The 23039-nt window shown below is 36.0% G+C and overlaps 1 protein-coding gene across 2 annotated transcripts; it reads left to right on the top strand.

The window, feature by feature from the left end:
* The first annotated feature begins 19935 nt into the window (after positions 1 to 19935).
* LOC111885664 (uncharacterized) lies at positions 19936 to 22831 on the top strand. Of its 2 annotated transcripts, XM_023881910.2 has the most exons (10): positions 19936 to 20479; positions 20567 to 20635; positions 21197 to 21306; positions 21467 to 21535; positions 21618 to 21733; positions 21819 to 21873; positions 21960 to 22080; positions 22172 to 22219; positions 22303 to 22397; positions 22480 to 22831. In XM_023881910.2, exons 2-10 carry the CDS (start codon positions 20611 to 20613, stop codon positions 22579 to 22581), a joined length of 741 nt encoding a protein of 246 aa, XP_023737678.1. In that variant the 5' UTR covers positions 19936 to 20479; positions 20567 to 20610; the 3' UTR covers positions 22582 to 22831. The 2 variants fall into 2 exon arrangements, with proteins under 2 accessions (XP_023737678.1, XP_023737677.1); XM_023881909.2 differs by lacking the exon at positions 20567 to 20635 and having other exon boundaries at positions 19937 to 20479.
* The last annotated feature ends 208 nt before the right edge of the window (positions 22832 to 23039 follow it).

The raw sequence follows: 23039 nt of genomic DNA, 5'->3' as shown, positions 1-23039 counted from the left end.
AATTAACAAGGAATCAAGGAACCAATCGTGAGCATCGGAAATCATAATGGTCAATGGCGAAAGAAATAGATGTACACTTTTATATTGGACGGACACACTTGATTATACCAAAAAATTCACCTGCTTACCAAAAAACACACCTCTTTTTTTCGTTTAAAATATTTTTAAGGCCACATTTTTTATAAAAAAAAAACGAATATACCATTGTTCTTGATTTTTAGTCATCTTTCCATAGAGATCCATGTTGATATATAAAAAACGAATTTTTTTTCGAAAGAAAAACACTTTATTTTTTTAGGTTTTTCAATATTTAAGTTTATTTTTATCAAATAAAAAACTAATTATACCAAAAATATTAATTTTTGTACTTTAATAATAAACATCAACACCGACTAAAAAAAAACCTCGAACAGTGTACATTCACACTGTGAATCTAAACTGTAAATATTTCAAATTTTAAAATTCACAATGTGAAACCACTCGATCAGTTCAGATTTACATTGTGAATCTGACTTACTATTATGCACACTATAATCTGAAAATGTTCAAAAAAATATCGATCAGTATAGATTCACATTGTGAATCTAAACTGAAAATATTTCAATTTTTAACATTCACAATGTAAAAAAGTTCGATCACTTCAGATTCACATTGTAAATCTAACTTACTATTATGCACACTGTGATTCTGAAAAGGTTCACAATGTGAATCTGAACAGGTTCACAATATGAATCTGAACAGGTTCACAATGTGAATCTAAACTGAAATATCATTTTTTACATGAATATAAATCTATGTTTAAAAAGTACAAAAAAAGTATGAATTTTGATATATTTATTAATTTTTTTCTATAAAAAAATAGACTTTAACTTTTAAACAAAGAAAATGAAGTGGGTTTTTTTCGGAAAATAAAAGTTTGTTTTTTATATATCATCATGGATCTCAATAGAAAGATGACGAAAAATCGTGAACAACGGTATCGGTTTTTTTTTCGATAAAAAACATGGTCTAAAAAAATTTAAACGGAAAAAATGAGTTTTGTTATAATTCGGTGTATATACGTCCATTGTAAAAGTCTACAACCATTTCTTTTGCCGTTGATCGCTTTAAATATATATATATATATATATATATATATATATATATATATATATATATATATATATATCACACATCAAAGACCCTTTTCCAAATCACTTCGTACCATTTATTTAGGTCCTCACTATAACATCCATAAAATTTCATAAGATTTAAACTTTTTCAAACCAACCCAAAAATCATACATGTTACATCTTAGTTTTCAAAACAAGTTTAACATCAGAGTTCTTCCCAAAATCACAAAAACACAACATGAGGAGGTGCATGATCAAGCCTTTGACTTCTCACGATCATCTGAGGTACCTGAAACATAACCCAAAACTATAAGGCCAAAGTTTAGTAAGTTCCCCCAAATGCCAACACAACAAATAACACATATACAATAACAGCAAACTATGGGTCCAATCAACCATCGGGTTGGAATACCCCAGACCCTTCAACCATCGGGTTGGAATACCCTAGGCCCCTCAACCATCAGGTTGGAATGCAAAATTACTATGGGTCCAATCATCCTCGGGATGGAATACCCTAGGCCCTCAACCATTGGGTTGGAATGCCCCAGCCTGTTGGCTTACGCACAAAGCAGTGAAGCCTTAGCCACTGACCACACATGTGCACATAATACAAATAAGCATACTATTAACCAGCCAACAAACAAATAAATAGATCTTACAAATCACTAAGCATAATATTATCCTATCTACCAGGATACCGATCTTACAAATCACTATGACATTACATCATCCTATCTACTAGGATGCAGATCTCAATAGTACAAAAGCATACATAACATGATATCAATCCAAGGGTCGACATTGGTGCCTTCGACCTACAAGTACAGTGCAGAAGACTCACCTCACACTGACGAATCCCACTGGAAATGTAACATCCTGTTGGATAAGGTGTCTAAGTCCATAACTATTTCTGGTATGTACTTGACCTGACTCGGCATGGTCCATTTGGGTTGCATGGCATCATGCAATTGAATAAACTAAATTGGAGAAATAACACTTATGGTTTATTAATATATTATAAGTTCTAATATATTAATAATATTATTTAATTAGTTTTGATCAAGAATTAATTTAGAATTAATTAAGTGATCAAAAGATAACTAATTAGATATATGGGTAGATTTTGTAAATCTTCCATATCTTATATAGTGGGCTAAGAGGCTTCATGGATTGTCAAGTTGGATTCCACCCATAGGATGCTCCATGGAGTTAACCCATGGATCAAGAAATGAAGAGTCATGTTACATTAGGGTTTACCTAATGCAACACACTATATAAGCAATGTATTTCTCCCCAAAAACGGCTACACTAACTAGAAGAAGAGGGCTTGGCCGATTTTGCAAGTGTTAGAGTTTTATCTTAAGTTTGTTCATTGCATTTGGTGTTGTGTAAAGCATGTGAGGCATCACACTTGAGGTGCTAGGCTCACAAGGTTTTAAGGAACACTTTCAACAACAAGGTATGTAGTTCTATCTTTCATTCAAAGAAAAATTGTTCCCCATGTATGCTAGATAGGAACATAACCTTGGAAATCAAATTTGCATGATAATTAGACAAACATAGATCCAAGGTTATTAGGATTGCATGTACACTTAGGAAGTGTTAGAATGATCAAAACCCATCAGTGGTATCAGAGCCTAGGCTTGTTTGTTGATTATTTGTGCAAACTGCTTAAAAAAATTCGATTTTCTGCTTTCTGCTCGTGTGAACTCGCCGAGTCCATGACCAAATGCAAGATACTCATCGAGTAGAGGCTGCAGTTTTCAGAATTTCGACTTTTGTGGCTGGAAATGGACTAGAAACATTACCCTAAATTGTTTTGGTACTTGAAAACATGTTTTAGATGGTGTACTGTTTATGTTAATCCATTTACAATGACAATTATCAAAATTACAAGTTTTTAAGTGTAATTTTTTATTCTTGAAAGTGTTCATATTCATGTTCTTGTTCTTATGATGTTTAGATGATCATAGGAATTGTTTGTAACCTATGTGGTAGATTAATTCATGATCATTATGTGTTTTAATGGAGTCCATAACTTGTCCTCAAGTTATGGAAAACCAAAAGTCACTTTGTTAAAAGCCATTAAAAGAACACATGAGTTATAAAAAAAATGAAGAGTCTTCATTTTTAATACTCTATTAACTCATAAGTTACAAGAAATGAAAAGTTTTGAAAGTTTACAAAACTTGCCCTCAAGTTTTGGAACAAGTAAAGTCTTGATTAAAACTTTAGTTCCAACCCTTAGAATTTTAAAAGTTCAAATTCAACCCTTATACTTTATAATATTATAAGTTAATAATAATATATATGTATAAGATCAAGTCGTCTTACCGCTAGTACGCCTCATTCACGAAGCCGGTCTATAAGGGGGTATAAGGTTGTTGCCTATAAAATGGCAACTTAATGGGTGTCCACTCTCACCCACCGCTTCCTTGATCGGTGGAGGGTCGTTAGCCGAACTGGTAGGACAAGGACTTATAAATTCTCATTAAAAATATGATGAATATATTAAAGTAACTAAATGCTTTTATTAAATTCCCAATCTTAGTTACTTTAGGAAAAATGTGAATAAAGTGCTAATCCATGAAATTACACTTTACACTTTGTTTAAGTCGTTAGTGGAGCGTGTGTGGTTAACCGGCACACTAACTTGAACTTAACAAGGTAGGTAAAGGGTGACTTAATGTTTATCATGGTATCGATGGAGCGTGTGTGGTTAACCGTCACATCGATTGAGGGGTAATACTTTAAAGGTACCAAGTGATTTGCATGGTTACTTCACACCTCGTTTTGTGATCCTCGGCATCCCAGTCAAAAAACTTGGAAGGCACACTCGAGAAACATTATTTCCTTTCATGCATTATTTAAACAAGGTTTCACCTTTTCATTTGATAATGAAGTTGGTTCGATTAATGCTCTCTTTAATAATGTTCTTTATTTTAAAGCATTACCTTGTGATGGCGTGTATGAAACTGTATATGTGGTTGATAACTTAGGAAATAATGTATTGTGTATTGATTCTGTTAATAATAATAACTTGGACAAAGCATCATTATGACATTGTCGTCTTGGACATATAAGCAAGAAACGCATAGGCCAACTCCAAAAGGCTGGAGTCTTGGAGTCATTTGACCTAAAGTCAGATGACAATTGTGATTCATGCTTACTTGGAAAAATGACAAATTCACCCTTCACAAGTTCCTGTGAGATGGGTGAAGGTTTGTTGGATCTTGTACACACGGATGTGTGTGGACCCTTCAAACATGCCACAAGGGATGCTAATCGTTATTATTATACTTTTATTGATGATTACAGTAGATATGGATATGTCTACTTAATCAAGCATAAGTCAGAGACTTTCGAAAGGTTTAAGGAATTTAAACAGGAAGTCGAGAATCAATTGGGCAGGAACATTAAGGTGCTTCGATCCGATCGAGGTGGTGAGTATCTTATTTCAGAGATCCTCGACTATCTTAGGGAATGTGGGATTGTCTCATAATTGAAACCTCCCAGGACACCGCAGTTGAATGGTGTGGCTGAGAGGCGCAATCGAACCTTGCTGGATATGGTTCATTCCATGATGAGTCGAGCTTTGCTACCAATATCATTCTGAGGGTATGCCTTAGAGACTACCGCCCATATCCTTAATCTAGTCCCTACAAAGAAAGTTGCCAAAACTCCTCACGAGATGTGGACTGGTAAAGTACCCAAACTAGACCACATCAAGATTTGGGGTTGTGAGGCTTTCGTGAGATGTGAGACTCATGATAAGCTTGAACCCCGAAGCGAGAGGTGTATTTTCATCGACTACCCACAAAAATCCTTTGGTTACCTCTTCTACAGACCCTGTGGTCATTGTCGCAAGAAGAGGAGTCTTTCGTGAGAGAGAATTTATAAGCCAAGGAGATAGTGGGAGGAAAATTGACCTTGAAGAACTTCAAGAGTCAAGTGGTGAAGGAACTTCAAACCCTAGCCCTCAACTTGAGGAGGAAACTCATGTTGAACCAATTGACGAGTCTGTACCTCTGAGGCGATCCACGAGAGTTAGGAATGCACCTGAGCATTACTATGGGTTCCATATTACTGCGGAAGGTGATACACTTATTAGTGATGAGACACTAGTAGGTCTGGATGAACCTAACAGTTACGCGGAAGCCATGGCAGGCCCTGAGTTTGCTAAATGGAAAGAGGCAATGGACAGCGAGATACAATCCATATATGACAATCAAGTTTGGAACTTGGTTGAGAATGTACCAGGTCGTAAGACTGTAGGGTGCAAATGGATCTTCAAGAAGAAGACTGACATGGATGGTAATGTACACACTTATAAGGCACGACTGGTTGCAAAAGGGCCTCTCTCAAACTCCATGATTGGATTATGATGAGACCTTTTCTCCAGTAGCCAAGATTAAGTCTATTAGGGTTATGTTAGCCATAGCTGCATTTCATGACTATGAAATATGGCAAATGGATGTCAAAACCGCTTTCCTTAATGGAAAGTTGACTGAAGATGTTTACATGAGTCAGCCAGAAGGTTTTGTCAGCAACAAGTACCCTAATAGAGTGTGTAAGCTTGAGAAATCCATTTATGGATTAAAGCAAGCACCTCGCAGATGGAATATTTGCTTTGATGAGAAAGTCAAGGAATTTGGATTTTCTAGGAGTGAAGATGAATCTTGTGTGTATGTCAAGGCTAGTGGGAGTATAGTTAGTTTTTTGGTATTGTATGTGGATGACATACTACTTATAAGAAATGACATCCCAACTCTACAGGAAGTCAAGTCCTGGCTTGGGAAGTGTTTCTCTATGAAGGACCTAGGAGAAGCTGCCTATATTCTAGGGATAAGGATTTTGAGAAACCGGAGTAAAAGACTAATTGGACTTAGTCAAAGTACCTACTTGGACAAGGTGCTGAAGAGATTCAGCATGTAGAACTCCAAGAAAGGAGAGTTACCTATCCAGAGTAATGCCAGATTGAGTAAAGCTCAGAGCCCAAGTACTGAGGCTGAGATAGCATAAATGAGTCAAGTACCTTTATGCTTCGGCTGTAGGATCGATCATGTATGCTATGACGTGTACTCGACCTAATGTAGCATTTACCTTGAGCATGGTTAGCAGGTATCAGGGGAACCCTAGCAAGGCACACTGGACTGCGGTAAACAATATCCTCAAGTACCTACGGAGGACTAAGGACTGGGTCCTTACCCTCGACGGGAGTGATGACTTGAGAGTTGTAGGGTATAGTGATGCTGGCTTCCAGACTGATAGGGATAATTTCCGCTCTCAATCGGGCTGGGTCTTTACCCTAAACAGAGGAGCAATCACTTGGAAGAGTTCCAAGCAGGATACAGTGGCTGATTCCACTTGTGAATCAGAGTATATAGCAGCGAGCGAAGCAGCAAAGGAAGCAATATGGCTGAAGAACTTCATTGGAGACCTTGGAGTTGTACCAGCTATAAAGGAGCCTATGGAATTTTTTTGTGATAGTGAAAGTGTTGTTGCCTTAGCTAAGGAACCGAGGGATCACGGGAGATCCGGACACATCGACAGAAAATATCATTTTATCAAACATCGCATAGAAGAAGGAATCCTCGTTGCAAAGAGGGTATCATCAGATGAGAACCCAGCAGATCCCCTCACGAAGGGACTGAGTAGGGCTAAGCATCTTCAGCATGCTCGGAGCATAGGGCTAAAGGATGATATAAGTTTTAGTAGTTAGATAAATTATGAAATTTGTAAAGTGTAATTGACATTTGATGATAAATCATAGTTGGTTGTTTATTTATGAGTAAAGTGTTACTATCTTTTGTCAATCATTTACTATAATTTCTTTTGCATGTTTTGACTTCCAGAATATTATGTTGTGTTTCTACATATTATTCAAATCGCCACAGTCAGTCATATATTGGAAGTAGATATGAATTAAGATTGTCATGAAGTTGGTTGTAGGTGTCAAGGTTAAGGAAAACACTTCATGAGTACTCATAAGTTCTGAGTACTGGAATCAACCCACGCTCACTGGAATCACTTCATGGAATTTATCTCGAGTGATCGTGAGACGGTAATATCACATAAGTCTTCAAACCTAGAGATATGATTTGTTACTTATGAGTTGGTTATGCATTGATTGTACGTAAACGCATTGGTAACTCGATGTTATAAAACGTGTTTTTTGTGTATAATTCAATGAGTAGTAGAACAAACATATGAGTCAAAGTTTATCTGTTCCTTCTTGGATTAGAAGCTGATATCTGGGCCCCTCGATGATTTTGTTTTGACCTATGTACCGGGCCCGGTCAGAACTAAATTGATGTGTTCAATTAAGTTCTTTGTCAAACAAATCGGAAATCGGGAAACAAACTGATGGACAATAAGTAAGACATTGTTCCATGTATTTGTCCGGCTGATATCTAGAACAGAGGATTATGTGATCACTTATGTTAAATGGCGTATCAATATTTTCTCAGTTCCGAGAAACCTTGAAAGAGCTACGATTGTTGATCGGTTCCTGAAGTATTACAGTTATAGTTATTAGACTTATCCAAGTGGGAGACTGTTGGATAAGGTGTCTAAGTCCATAACTATTTCTGGTATGTACTTGACCTGACTCGGCATGGTCCATTTGGGTTGCATGGCATCATGCAATTGAATAAACTAAATGGGAGAAATAACACTTATGGTTTATTAATATATTATAAGTTCTAATATATTAATAATATTATTTAATTAGTTTTGATCAAGAATTAATTTAGAATTAATTAAGTGATCAAAAGATAACTAATTAGATATATGGGTAGATTTTGTAAATCTTCCATATCTTATATAGTGGGCTAAGAGGCTTCATGGATTGTCAAGTTGGATTCCACCCATAGGATGCTCCATGGAGTTAACCCATGGATCAAGAAATGAAGAGTCATGTTACATTAGGGTTTACCTAATGCAACACACTATATAAGCAATGTATTTCTCCCCAAAAATGGCTACACTAACTAGAAGAAAAGGGCTTGGCCGATTTTGCAAGTGTTAGAGTTTTATCTTAAGTTTGTTCATTGCATTTGGTGTTGTATGAAACATTTGAGGCATCACACTTGAGGTGCTAGGCTCACAAGGTTTTAAGGAACACTTTCAACAACAAGGTATGTAGTTCTATCTTTCATTCAAAGAAAAATTGTTCCCGATGTATGCTAGATAGGAACATAACCTTGGAAATCAAATTTGCATGATAATTAGACAAACATAGATCCAAGGTTATTAGGATTGCATGTACACTTAGGAAGTGTTAGAATGCTCAAAACCCATCACATCCCATTTAAAATAGAATAATAAAAATAATAAACTCGGAACCCCGAGAAATAATTTTACTATTTTTTTATATTATTATTGTCCCAAAATCAAATAACAATTAGTGGGTGTTGGTTTCAGGGTGCCAAATGATATACTTTTGATTTTCGAGGATTAGAGAGTAAATATCGGACTTATTCTGAGAAGGATTCTTGAAGCCAGGGTAGAAATGGTAATTTATGGATCTTATTTGAGAATAATTGAAGAGGAGGGGTTGTTTTGTAACTATTGGTCTTATATTGAAAGGAATTTATGGAGTCAAGGGCCAAATGGTAATTTTGGGACTTAAATTGAAAAAATAGGGATAAGGAGGGACCAAAAGTGTTCTTATGGAGTGAAGTTTATGGGATTAGGGTATATAAACCCGTCACCCACTAAACCCTAACCCTAAGTTGGTTGCAACTATCACCCTCCCTCTTCATCTCCTATTTGCGGCCGCCACACTCATCTTGTCCGTTCTCCAACCAAAGTTGAAGCCTTGTTATTGACGACGAGGACTCCCCAACATGCGTGCGTTGCTTCCGCCGCTGTGCCCCATCATCCAAGACTTTCAACCGCCATCCCCTTAACTATCGAAGCCGGAGAACCACCGTTAGGACGTCGTCGTCCAGCCATCGCTGTTGTTGCTCATGAATTGCTATACACCGGAGACCATGGGAAGAGTGTTGAGTCAGTGTTGTGGCCATGGGAGGGACCGATCGGACCTGCCGTTGTTGGATTTACGTGGCTGTCTCCGCCACAAGGTCGTCCCACGGTGACCTGTATTCTTCGTCGCCGCTTACCACCGTTGTTAAGTGCGGTGTAGGTAATGTGTGTGCTTCAGTCATTTCTCGCAAGCTTGTGGGTGTCTCGAGTTGCTGCTGCCGGAAAACCCTAAGAAAAACCACCATGATTGTCGCCTCAAAGACAACAATGGCAGGGTGTGTATGTTGCTATATGGTGTTATTTTTGTGTGTATGCGTGTGTTCATTATAATGAAGCGTTGTTGGGTGTTTATTTGGCCGTAAAAAGCCACCACCACCACCGTGAGGTGGTGGTTGCCACCATGAACCACCACCGGCCACCACAAGGGTGGTTGTGTGTGTGTGTGTATTATTTTATGTGTGTGTGTGTGTGTTATTTAGATATTATTGTAAATTGTATTGTCATCTGTATCGAAATAATGAAAAAGAAAAGTCTAAACCACCACTGTAAGGTGGTGGCTGCCGCCACCAGCCGCCGTGTTGGGTGGCGGTGTGCTTTGTTTGTGTTTTGGACTCATTTGGGATGCTTGGACAGAATGGGCCTAATGAAGCCCAAATTGACCTAAAAACCCAACCAGATGTCTAATGGGCTAATATTGGGTTGGAAACCCTAATTAGGGTTTGGAAAACCCTAATGCAATGAAACCCTAATTTTGGGGATTGATTGGGACCCGCATCAGAATTAATTAATAAACTTAAAATATTAAATTATAATCATAGGCAAATTAACCTAGGGCAATATTGGACTTAATGGATTAAGTCCTTAATGGGTTAAGTAGGAACATTTAACCCTAATCGTCATTTCAAGTGAAAACCCTAATTTCACTTGGGCCTTGAGTTGGGCCTTCCTATTGGGCTTTGGCGATTGGACTAGTGATCGGCTATCCAAGGACAAGTAAATGGACCAAAATAATTGGATGGGTTTTAGGGTAAGGCCCATGTGAAGGGCTTGGGCCTGATTTGGAAAATTAGGCCATAGGTGGGCCATAACTAGGCCTTTATGATTATGTGACATTGGGCCATGGGAATTGGATTGGAATAATTGGATGGGCCTTAAGGAAAGACCATGTAGAGGTCTGGGCCCAATTTGGAAAATTAGGTCATATGTTGGGCTTTGGCCCATCATTTGACTTTGGACCTTGGGCTTGGAACCCAATTATTAATTGGGTATTGTTTGATGTTGACAGTTTGGGAATCTGTCAACCAGCAGCTGGAGTGTTATCGGCGGGACTTCAGCAGTGTCAGGTGAGTTATCCTCACTGTACTAAGGGGTCTAAGGCACCAAGGTCGGCCCATTAGATTTAATATTCTAGTAGATATTGATATGTTGAGTACGAGTTAGTGATGAAGGCCAGTTGATATGCTAGTCTGGTAGATCTGTAGGACTACCTGTGATACTGTATGATTATCTGTATATGCATTAGTTACGTTACATGTCGACATGTTATGTGGGTTAGATTGAGGTTGTACTGCTCCGTGCGGTGGCTAACAAACCCTAGAGTATTCCAGATATGGGTTAAGGGTCGGGCAAGGCATGCCAGACTTATTTACTGAGGACTCGGGAGTATTCCAGATACGAGCTAAGGGCCAAGTAGGGCATATCGGACTCGTACTGGGGGCTCGGAGGCAATCCAGATGTGAGTTGTGGGCCTGGAAGTCAATCTAGACTCACACTATGGGCCAGGGGTAACTCGGTTTGTAAAGCTGTGGACCGTTGCATGCTGTTTTGTTTCGTTATGCTATATATTGCTTTTATTGTTATGTGGACTATATGTGTATCGGTATCTTGGGGGTAACTCACTAAGCTTTGTGCTTACGGTTTCAGTTTATTGTTTCAGGAGCTTCAGACAACTTGGCAAGGCGAAGGCGTGACCGTACACATCCTCTTGTTTTGGAGTTATGGTTTATGGGATACTCTGATATTAAACTATTTTAAAAATATTATGTAATAACTAATGGCTTTTGGATGTTTGAAAAAGTTTTAAATTGACTTGATTTTTTATGGGTGTTACAGAAAACCTTCGACTGCTAGCTCACTAAAATCCCCGAACTATCACAACAAAATAAACATCTAATTGGATTACCATCCTTGACTGATAACACATATTTAGGGTAAATAAGCACTTTACCCTTTCCCTAATTGGGCCAATACCTAGGCCCAATTTTTTGATCCTAAAAGCCCAAAAATTATTCAAGACCCATAATTAGCCTAATTTTCCAAATTGGGCCCAAACTCCTTTTTAGGCCTTATCCTAACGTCCAACCCTTCACTTGGCCCAAAACATTGATACTTAGATAGTCCAATAAGGGCCCAAGAATTCAAGCCCAAAAGGTGGCCCAAAACTTGAAGCCCAAATTCCAAAATCCAACAGACAGTGTATGCGGGACGTACTCTTGCAATACGCGCGACATACACTAAGCCTCGCATTGACCCACATCGGGGTTGCTGACCAAGTACACGAGGCGTACCCTCACATATCCAAAAGTCTAATTATGTGCTTAATGGCTTAAGCACTTAAACCCAAACTACATATATGTGGTCCAAATGCACCCTATAGTCATAAAGTCTCCAACTTTATGACTTTACAAGTCCAAAAGTTCTTAATACAAGGTCTTAATTCATTATGACCCTTTTTTCAAATGTATGTGACACTTCTAGCCATTGGGACCTCATTTTTATGACTAAGGACCCCTTCAAGGGTTTGAAAGGACGACTCAAAACATCTAGGACATGTCATGCTCGAAATGGAGCATTTGGAACCAAAATGAAACATAAAAAAAAAAATCCAAACATGAGATTTAACAAATAAACCATAAAGGTATGGACTTTATACCTTTATATGGCGGAGAAGAGAGCCAAACTTCCAGATCCAATATTTTTTTCAAGCTCCAAAGCTTCTTGATGCACTTATCCTTCCTCTAAAACACTAACAACACACTTTAGGGCTCTTAATCTCACTCGAGGAGGCTAGGGTTTTGCAAGAACGGCTCTAAGACTTTGGAGGCTGAAAAGGTGGGGGATAAATGAGTCATAAGGATGCTTAAATACCCCACAAACCCTAAAATTTAGGGTTTCCTTCAGACACGAGTACGCCCAGCGTACTAGGGCGCGCCCTAGTACACTTAGCATATCCACATGTACGCTTAGCGTACTCCTACTGGCCCTAAAATCACAAATTTGCCACTAGGGCCTCCCATGACTACTTTCGTCCAATCCAAGGGCAAAAATAACATACATTAAAAACCAAGGGATGCATTCAGAAATACCTGAATTCTCGGGATGTTACAACTCTCCCCCACTTGAACTAGACTTCGTCATCAAAGGTTGCTGCACCGAACAGCTCCGGATAATGCTCCCGCATCTCAGCCCCCGACTCCCAGGTGCACTCGGAGCCCCTCTGATGCTGCCATCGTAGCTTTACCAAAGGTACTTCATTGCTACACAAAACCTTCACCTTCCTTTCCAGAATAGCTACGGGCCTCTCAACATAGTTCATGCGCTCATCAACCTGGATATCATCCAATGAGACTACCGCATCCTCATCTAATACGCACTTTCGCAACTGCAAAACATGGAAAGTGTTGTGAATCTGACTGAGCTCCTCAGGAAGATACAATATGTAAGCAACCTTTCCAACCCTAACAATAACCCAAAAGGGACCAATATATTAGGGACCCAATTCCCCCGTATTCCTTAAGCGAATCACACATTTCCAAGGTGAGACCTTCAGTAATACCATGTCACATACCTGAAACTCCAAATTGGACCGACGTCGGTCGGCATAGCTCTTCTTCCAAATCTGAGCAGTATGCAATCTCTGGATGGTCTGCTGATTCATCTTCGTCGTCTTAAGGACCACCTTGGTCCGCCTCATAACCCCGTGACCAACCTCGCCCAAGCAAAACGGGGTACGACACCTCTGCCCATACAAGAGCTCAAAAGGCAAAGCACCAATGTTGGAGTGATAACTATTGTTGTAGGAGAACTCCGCAAGAGATAGGTAGGAGTCCCAGCTTCCACTAAAATCGATGACACAGGCTCGCAACATATCCTCAAGGGTTTGTATCGTCCGCTCACTCTGGTCGTCGGTCAACGGATGATAAGTTGTGCTGAAGTGCAACCTCATGCCCAATTTCTCATGGAACTTCTGCCAAAAACGAAAGGTGAACCGAACATCATGGTCTGAAACAATGGACATTGGAATCTCATGGCGAGCAACGATCTCATGAATATACACATCGGTCAACTTCTCGGCCGATGAACTCTCGCGAATATACAGTAATGTCCCAATATTTTTGGAAAAGTTTTAAAAAAGTCTTAAAAAAAAATTTTTTGAATAAAAAAACCCAAAAAAACCGACAAATATCTTCAATTTAATCATTTTTTACTTTTTAAGCAGGTAAATGCCTATGTGGCATGCCAAGCTGGAAAGGATTGTTGACATGGCAGCTGATCCAAAATAGTCACACCCTTAAAAATCAATTTTTTTGGAAAAATAGGTTAGATGAGGTTGAACTCCTTACCTCAATACCCAAAACAAGGGCTTTAGCCAACTAGGCTACAAATCGTTTATAGAAAAGATATGATTTCTAGTGGGATAAAAACCGTCACATCGAATCCACATCGAAAACCTATTGGATTACCAATTGTTCCGGATGGTATTGTTTATTTATTTTAGACAAAACTGCACAAATGGTCCCTGTGGTATGTCGAAAATTGCTACTTTGGTCCAAAAATGTTTCGACTAGCACCAGTGGTCCAAAATTTTGATTTTGTTGCCACTTTGGTCCAATTTGCTTTGAACTTTTTTATAATGACCATTTTGCCCTTACTTTATTTTTTTATGTTTATTTATTTATTTAAATATATTAAAATAAAAATGTAAAAGAAAACTTCAACCCATTTTCTCTTCCCATCTCCCCCCTCTCTCTCTCTCTCTCTCTCTCTCTCTACTTCTCTGATTTTTTTTATAAAAAGGAATATAACATAACCACCATCGGCTAACACCACTCCTCGGAAACCATTGCCACTAGCCGAGCACCATCACAACCAGTTTAACACCACCGCCAGCATAGCATTTTTTTTCAGGCAACATGTAAATGAAGCCATCACAGAGAGAGAGAGAGAGAGGAAGAGATAGAGGGCGACGACTTGGGATGAATATGTGTTCAACACAAATCGAGGATTGTCGACTTCGCCGCTGCCGTTGCATTAAGAAACCCTAGCTCAAGACTTTTCGTTTTCAGAAACCTAGCTTCGCCTTCTTCTCTCTTCGTCTCTATCCTTCTTCGATGGCGAAAACGATCTACGAATTACAAAAACCCTAGATTCGTTACTCCAATCGGTGGTTTAAGGTTTGACAACGCTAGGGTTAGGGTTTTCAAACGGTGGTGGAGGCGTTAAGGTTAGGGTTCGCTGGAGAAATGGTGGTACAAAAACTGCTCCATTCCCATTTCTTTCTACTCATCTCCATCTTTGTTGTTTATGTTGAAGAGATGGAGAGGGTGAATCTAATTCGGGGAAACACAGCAGGAGGCATGTGGAGATGATGGTTTCCGAGTCAGAAATAGTGAGAAAGAGTGAGGGGGACAACCGATCACCGATGAATTCCTTTGTGGTTTTACTCCTCATCGATGACGACTAACAAATCAGAAGGATCCACCCGTATTAGCAGTCGATCGTTGGGTGTTTGGCAGGTATCGATGAGTGGAAAGAAAGGAAAAATAAAGAGGATGATGGTTGTGCCTTTTTCGGTGGCCTTCATCTCCGCTTTGGTCATCTACAGGGTTGTAGATATCAAAAGGGATCACATAAATCGAAAGAGGGGTTTGGGGTTTGCTAATCGACAATGAAGGGAAATTGCCTCCTCTTTGATGACCGGAGACTTAGGCAGGTTTCACCCGAGAGAGAGAGAGAGAGAGAGAGAGAGAGCGAAAGAAAGAGAGAGAGAGAGAGAGAGAGAGAGAGCGAAAGAAAGAGAGAGAGAGAGAGAGGGGGGGAGAGAGATATTGCATTTTTATTTGTTATTTTTTCTGTTATAAAAATTATATAAATTAAATAGAAAAGGAAAATTTTCATTTTTCTTTTAATCTGAAAAAATCTTTAAATAATAAAAAAAATGAAAAAGAAAAAAACAAGGGCAAAATCGTCATTATGAAAAAGTTAATAGTAAATTGGACCAAACTTGCAAAAAACTGAAAAGTTTGGACCTCTGGTGCCAGTCCAAACCTTTTTGGACCAAAGTGACAATTTTTGACAAACCACAGGGACCATTTGTGCAGTTTTGTCTTTATTTTATCACTATTGTATTTAATGTATATAGTGCCGAGGATTTACTTTAGAAACATATTTATATGTAAAAACATATATAAATGTAATAAATACAGATAAAAATTTAATTTATATGTTTTTATATCTTAATAACGTTTTGAACTTTTGTTTACTTTATAAGTATTAGGTATAAGACTCATGTATTACATATGTTGATTAAAACAAATTAAATACAAAAGTCTAAATATTTAAGAACTTTGGATTTATAAGAAAATAAGAAAATAATGAATTATTAAGATTTTTCTTTTAAATTTAAATAAATAAATAAAATAAACTAATGGGCTTTAATTTAAGAAATTTGAAATAAAAAACTAAGTTCATTAATAAAATTGATATTAATTTATTACTACATTTATTGTCATTATTACATTAAAATATTATGTGGAATCTATTAAAATAAAAAACTCATAAAATGATATGTGAAAAAAAATTAATTCAAAATAACCATAAAATGATATTTAACAAATTAAATGAAAGTGTGACATATGGCAAAAAAAACTTTCATTTGTTAGAGTAGATTTTTTTCATTTTCTACACATACAATTACTTTTTCTATATAAAGTAAAACAAATACATATAAAATAAAAAAACGATTTAATAATATCACTTCAAACGAGTTCTAAAAATAATTTATTATATTTCGTTTTCAACAATAACAATAATAATAATTATAATTGCATATAAATCTTCAGAATATTATCCAATAAATATAATAGTGAAGGGAAAACATCTCAAATTCCCTCTAGATCAACTGGTAAGCTTTAGTTTCTAGAGATTGAGGTCGAAAGTTTGAGGGAAATGGACTTAATAAGGTAATTAACTTTTCGGTTTGTTCACATCTGGGTAACTATCTTTTTTTTTTGTACACATCTAGGTAACGAACTTTTTAAAAGTGTTCACATATGACCATTATGACCGGCTGTAGTAAGTTACATCTGGTCATAACTGGTCATAATGGTCATATGTGAACACTTCCAAAAAGTTCGTTACCTAGATGTGTACAAAAAAAAGATAGTTACCCAGACGTGAACAAACCGAAGATGTAAGAGTAAATTACACGAATGGTCCTTATAGTTTGGGTAATTTGTGCATTTGGTCCCTAATTTTTTTTTTTTAACTTGGATGATCCTTACTGTTTGTTTTTGTTGTGTGTTGATCCCTATCTTACCTCAAAAGACTATTGTGCCATTTATTAATTTATTTTTTAATTAATTTTCTTATTTATGTATTTATTTTTTTATATATTTTAAAAAATTAATAGACCACATATAATGTATGTTCTCACCTTAAACTTAAAACCACATTCGATAAATTTAAGCTCAGTCCCACCAGTAACCATCCCATCTCCCATCCTCATCAACTTCTCTTTCATTTCCATCTTTAATGACATCAACGTCTTCACTATCCATTCTTTTTTCGGTCCTTCAACTTTGGCGAACCAACCCCACAACACTTCTATTAGGTTTTGGTGATGGAAAATTCAATGAAGAGACAATGTGTTGTGGGGTTGGTTCATCGGAGTTGAAGGAACTATAAAAGAAGGGATAGTGAAGATGTTGATGTGGGGTTTATTAATTTTTTAAAATATATAAAAAATAAATACATAAATAAGAAAAATAATTAAAAAATAAATTAAAAAAAGGCAAAATAGTTTTTTGAGGTAAGATAGTGACCAAATGCACAACGAAATAAACAGTAGATATCATCCAAGTTAAAAAAAATAAATTAGGGACCAATCACACAAATTACCCAAACTACTACGACCATTCATGTAATTTACTTTTACCTTTCCGGTGTGTTCACATCTGGGTAACAATCTTTTTTTGTACACATCTAGGTAACAAATTTTTTTGAAGTGTTCACATATGACCATATAACCGGGTATGACCGGATGTAACCTGTTACAGCCGGTCATAATGGTCATATGTGAACACTTCCAAAAAAGTTTATTACCTAGATATGTATAAAACAAAGATAGTTATCTAGATATGAACAAACCAAAAAATTAATTACCTTATTAAATCCATTTCCTTTTATCCCAAAGTTCGACCGTCCATCATCTTTTTATTCCATCAGAAATCTTAGTTTTTATTAGGTTAAGAAAAGTTGATAGATATTATATATTATTGTTCAGGATATAATATGCAAACATGATAAGTTGATAGATATTATATATTATTGTTCAGGACATAATATACAAACATGAACTGGCTTAGTTGGTTAAGCTCGTGGTTTGTGATATTTTAGTCGCGAGTTCGAACCCCATCCAACCTATTTCACAAAAAAAAAAAAGTTGCCTTTTTAAGGCTGTTAGCAATCCTTTCCAACTTGGCATGTCGCATAAGCTTTTATTTGCTGAAAAGCAAGGTTTTGAAAACCGGATCGGAGACCGAACCGGTCGTCTTACTGGTTCAGGTGGTCGGATCGGTCTCAAAAACCGGATAATGTCATCATTATATAAAAAAATAAAAAAAATAAATATTTTTTAAAAATTTCGGTTTTGACCGGTTTTACCGGTTCAAACGATTACTGGTTTTTTGGCCTTTAAGGACCGGATCCGGAACCGGTTCCCGGTTGAACCGGTCGAACCGGCCGGTCCGGTCCGGTTTTCAAAACATGATTGAAAAGGTAAAAATTATGGGTGACAAATCATGCTGTCATTTCGTGTTTCTGTCTGACACGACACGATGGTTGACATGGTATGACACATCAGCTCCCATGTCAGCAATCCCTTCCAACTTGGCCTGCCGCATAAGCGTTTACTTGCTGAAAAGGTAAAAATTATGGGTGACAAATCGTGCTATCGTTTCGTATTTCTGTCTGACACGACACGGCAATGTTTTATGTAACATGAATACGACACGATGTTGTGTTTTTTTTAACTAACACGAAAACAAACGAATTAAAAAACGACAAACACGACACGAAACGAAAAATATAACATATACTAAAAACTAGTTTATTTAATGAATATTTTATCAAATATAACACGATAAAGAACTGCTAAACTGTGTCAATTTCGTGTCAAATTTTGAACACGAACACGACATGACATCGTATTTTTTACAGTTAACACGAACACGACACGAACACGAATTCAAATTTCAGTTTCGTCCAAATTTCGTTTCGTGTCATGTATTTTTGTCGTGTTGTGTCATAAATTGTCACCCCTAGTAAAAATGGAACTTTTCCCAAAATATTGAGATTTTATTATAGATTTCCCTAATTTTTTTAATCCGAAATTTATTTTGATATTTTTTGTGGTACATTTGATATGGTATAATCGCAATCATGATATATATATGGATTGTTGACATTTATAAATAATATATTCTATACACAAATTGCAAAGGAGCTACACTCGTTAAAGTTATGTTTTTGTCCCTTGCATAATTCTTTTTATAGTTTCTGTTTTTATTAATTTCCTTATGATATATACTTTCAACGTTTATTTTGGTCCACCTCCTCCATGCATAATTGTTTGGATCAAAAATTTATTTTGATATTTTTGTGGTCTATTTTATATAATCTAATGTATTTGTGCTATATATAGACTGTTGACATCTGTAAATCATATTATATAATACGAATTGCAAATGAGTTATCAAGTTACATTTTGATCCCTTACACAATTATAGTTTTCATTTTTTTTTATTAATATTAGTTCTTATTATTTAACATTTTAATTAATTGTTATTTGTGTATTGAACCAATCAAAATACACTTTCAAATCTTATTTTTGTTCGTCTCCTTCATACATAATTGTTTGGGTCGAAATTATTGAAATAACATTAAATATATGTAATTTCTAAGTATTTTGAAGAGTGATTAGTGTTGTCGGTGCAAAGAAAAATGATAGGAACTAAGATTCCATTTTTTAAAACATAAATAATAATATGAACATTGTAATTTATAAACTAATACTTAGATTAATACATGATAATATATAAATAATTATTAAATTAAATATAAATTAAAGTTAAAGCCGACCCAACCTACTTAATTAAATGGATTAGACGGATTGACCCATTTAACTTATATTGATTGAAAATCTCAATCCAACCTGCTAATTTTGGATTGAGTTCGGTTGAATTGATGGATTTGTTCGATTTTTGCTAGCTCTAATTTTCGTAGATAAAATTCACAACTATGAAAATCATCAAAACGTCATTTGATGACATTAGCATGACTATGTAAAAATTATACCTATATTGATAAACCTTTTAATTTTTGCTTAGATTTTAGAAAATGGTAAATGAAATGGGTCCAAATATTTATTGTTCATGGAAAAAAATTGTTTATATTATTAAATGTTTATAAAATGATATTTTTGTGATATATATGGTAGTTGGTTGCATTTTCCGTGTTCTCATCACTCAGAAAGCACATATATATACAGAGAGACATGTATAGTCGCTTCTCACCCGTAGGAGATAGGAAAGATATAGAGAGAGAAAGTAGTGAGAGAAACAAACCCAAATATCTCTGGTCTCTCTCTCTCTTTTTCTTCCTTGATATATATAGTTTCACACTAGTTACGCACACAAGATATTGAGGAAAATGAGCTTGATTTCCATTCCAATATTATCGTAGAATTTCAGATCTAGAAAATTCCCTGCGGTTCCACGAATAATTTTGCTGCATTTTCTCTGAAGGATCACTCTGTCAACGTTCTTTCTTTATTGTTCTTGATATTGCATCTGTCTAATCGAGAAACGTGTAATCGGATTTAGTTTTTTTCCGTGGTTCTTGATTCAACTTCACGGCGGGAAGTGTTGGTGCGTCTATTAGAGTTTGGTTATGGTTGAAGTTGAACTGAAGATGAACTAGTGCGTGTATAGGCCGGTGTTCCGAAATGGATGATAGAGGAAGCGGCGGCGGATCATTTGTGGCAGTTAGAAGGATTTCGCAAGGGCTTGATAGGAGTAACACTTTTCAAACAAGTTCAGGTATATTCTACTATCATCGGAAAAAGACATTCGTTTAACTTCGTTCAGAGCAGAACTGTATCAGTACTTATTATGTTTCTCTGTCAGGAGTTAATTTGTAGAAGTTTGGATCTGTCTCGATTGAATTTTAGATGATTACTTGCATTGATTTTTGTGGTGAGTTGTGCTTGCTTACAAGTGTAAATTTTATCAAACTATCGATTGTGTTTCCCCTTTTTCGTCAACACTTTTTGACATTTGGAGAACTTAATCAGGAAATTTGTTTGAGATGACAAGTTTGAATACTTGTCAAGTAGGAGGCTTCAGTTAGAAACATCAGTTTACTCTAATGAAAGAGAAGATTAGGCATTCTACTTATGATTGATTGTGCATCTGTTTTCTTGTAATCTAGGCTCTGTCATTAGAATAGTGCAAAAACAACGTCAAATCTAAACCCTAATTACATACTGCTTAAATTCCATTTTGTTTGTCAAGTGAACTTTGAATATGGATTTGTTCTTGCATTTAAAGTGGATCAACTTCATCTTCAGGAAGCAATTAGAAATTAGAATATGTTCGTTCTCTCTCTTTTTTTTTTTTTTTTTTTCAAACTATCATCTTCAGTAATGTTGAATGTGTCTACTAGCTGATTGATTCTTTTACATTATAGGAGCTGAACTTTGCTTTAATTTTGTAACTATAACCATGGACATTTCCATTGTTTCTCTATCATTATAGCTGAGGTTGCAGCAGGGTCAGCAGCATGGCTTGGTAGAGGCCTTTCATGTGTTTGTGCTCAAAGAAGAGAAGATGATTCTCGCCAGTCTTTTGATTTGACCCCTGCCCAGGTCCTTTCTTAAACCATTCAGCTTCATTAATAGTTGAATACAATTCATATGTTTGTAACATTTATCCCCATAAAGCCCATGCTTTTAATCATCATTACACAACTATTATCAATCTGTTATAGATGTTCGAATCTGATACTTTTTTCTTTGATCATGACAGGAGGATTGCTTAATGAGGCTGCAAAACAGATTAGACATTGCCTATGATAGTTCAATTCCAGAACATCAGGTACACATGAATTTCAACTAATCAAGATTTAGTCTAAAAAAGAAGTTATGGTCTCATTTTCTATGTTTAATTGTTGACTTAGGAAGCATTGAGGGCATTATGGGAAGCTGCATTTCCTGAAGAAGAGCTCCATGGTCTAATTTCTGAGCAGTGGAAGGAAATGGGCTGGCAAGGAAAAGATCCTTCCACTGATTTTCGGTAAAAAAAAAAAAAAAACTCTTTTATTTATTTATATAAAAAATGTTGATATTATGCATTCTTAAGAAATTGAATTTCATGATAGGGGCGGTGGGTTTATATCATTGGAGAACTTATTGTATTTTGCACGAAGTTTCCCGGTATATCTTCTAATATATTTGTAATTAATTTATAAATTTAATAATAGCTTTTGGTGTTAAATTACTGTATTATTTATTTATTGCAGAAATCATTTCAAGATCTTCTTAGAAAGCAGGAAGGTGATCGATCCATGTGGGAATATCCTTTTGCTGTAGCTGGTGTCAATATCACATTCATGCTTATTCAAATGCTGGATCTTGAAGCAGGTTTCATAAATATAAAATAAAATTAGAAAATAAAGATTGTGATTTTTACATGTTTCATAAATATATAATAACAGTGTTCTCTTTGATGCAGTAAAACCAAGGACCTTAGTTGGAGCTACCTTCTTGAAGTTTCTTTCAGGTATCTATATTATATACACATTTTAATCGTCATTTATACAAAATTTTGCCTCATTTTCAATTATTAATTTTGTGCTCTAACAGATAATGAGTTGGCATTTGACCTCCTGTATTGCATTGCATTCAAGTTAATGGATCATCAGTGGCTTGCCATGCGGGCGTCTTACATGGACTTCAATGTATGTAAATTTTTATTTTTATTTCTGTATATATTACTTAAAAGTTAAATCGAGTGATCTTTAATTATTTATTTATATACAGGCTGTGATGAAATCAACACGACATCAACTGGAAACAGAACTGTTGGAAAAATATATAACAAGGCTTGAAGAGTTGCCATCTTACATGCTGCTTACTCGATAACTACTAACTAACTAATGGTTAGTTTGTTTGATTCAAGGATATTATTAGTTGCAAGGTATGAGCATTAATTCTCATAAAAGTAGAGAGTTTTTACTATAATCCATGTATTGTTTAGCATAATATCATGTTTGCTTTGGTGCATGACAAATAGGTTGATTTTTGGTTTTACTAATGTTGTGAAGGTGTGACAAGATCTCTATGAATAATCACAATCTACTTAATCAATGTGTTAGATGTTGTATTGTTTTAATGGTTAGTTACTTGCCTATAATTACATTGCATACACTACGGTTTTGTTTTGTAGGATGAAATTAGGAAAAGGAAAGAATTTTAATTCCATATGAATGAAAAAAAAAACAATGGATTGAAGTGGATAATTCTTTGTAAGAGTTTGATTCATTTTATTTTGTTAATTTCCTTTTTTTTAATGGGTTATCAAATGAAATGAAAATTTATAA

The sequence above is a fragment of the Lactuca sativa genome, chromosome 4 (assembly GCF_002870075.4).
Source record: "Lactuca sativa cultivar Salinas chromosome 4, Lsat_Salinas_v11, whole genome shotgun sequence".
NCBI classification, from domain to species: Eukaryota; Viridiplantae; Streptophyta; class Magnoliopsida; order Asterales; family Asteraceae; genus Lactuca; species Lactuca sativa.
Note: the sequence above shows the minus strand (reverse complement) of the source record. Positions and strands in the feature narration are given on the sequence as shown.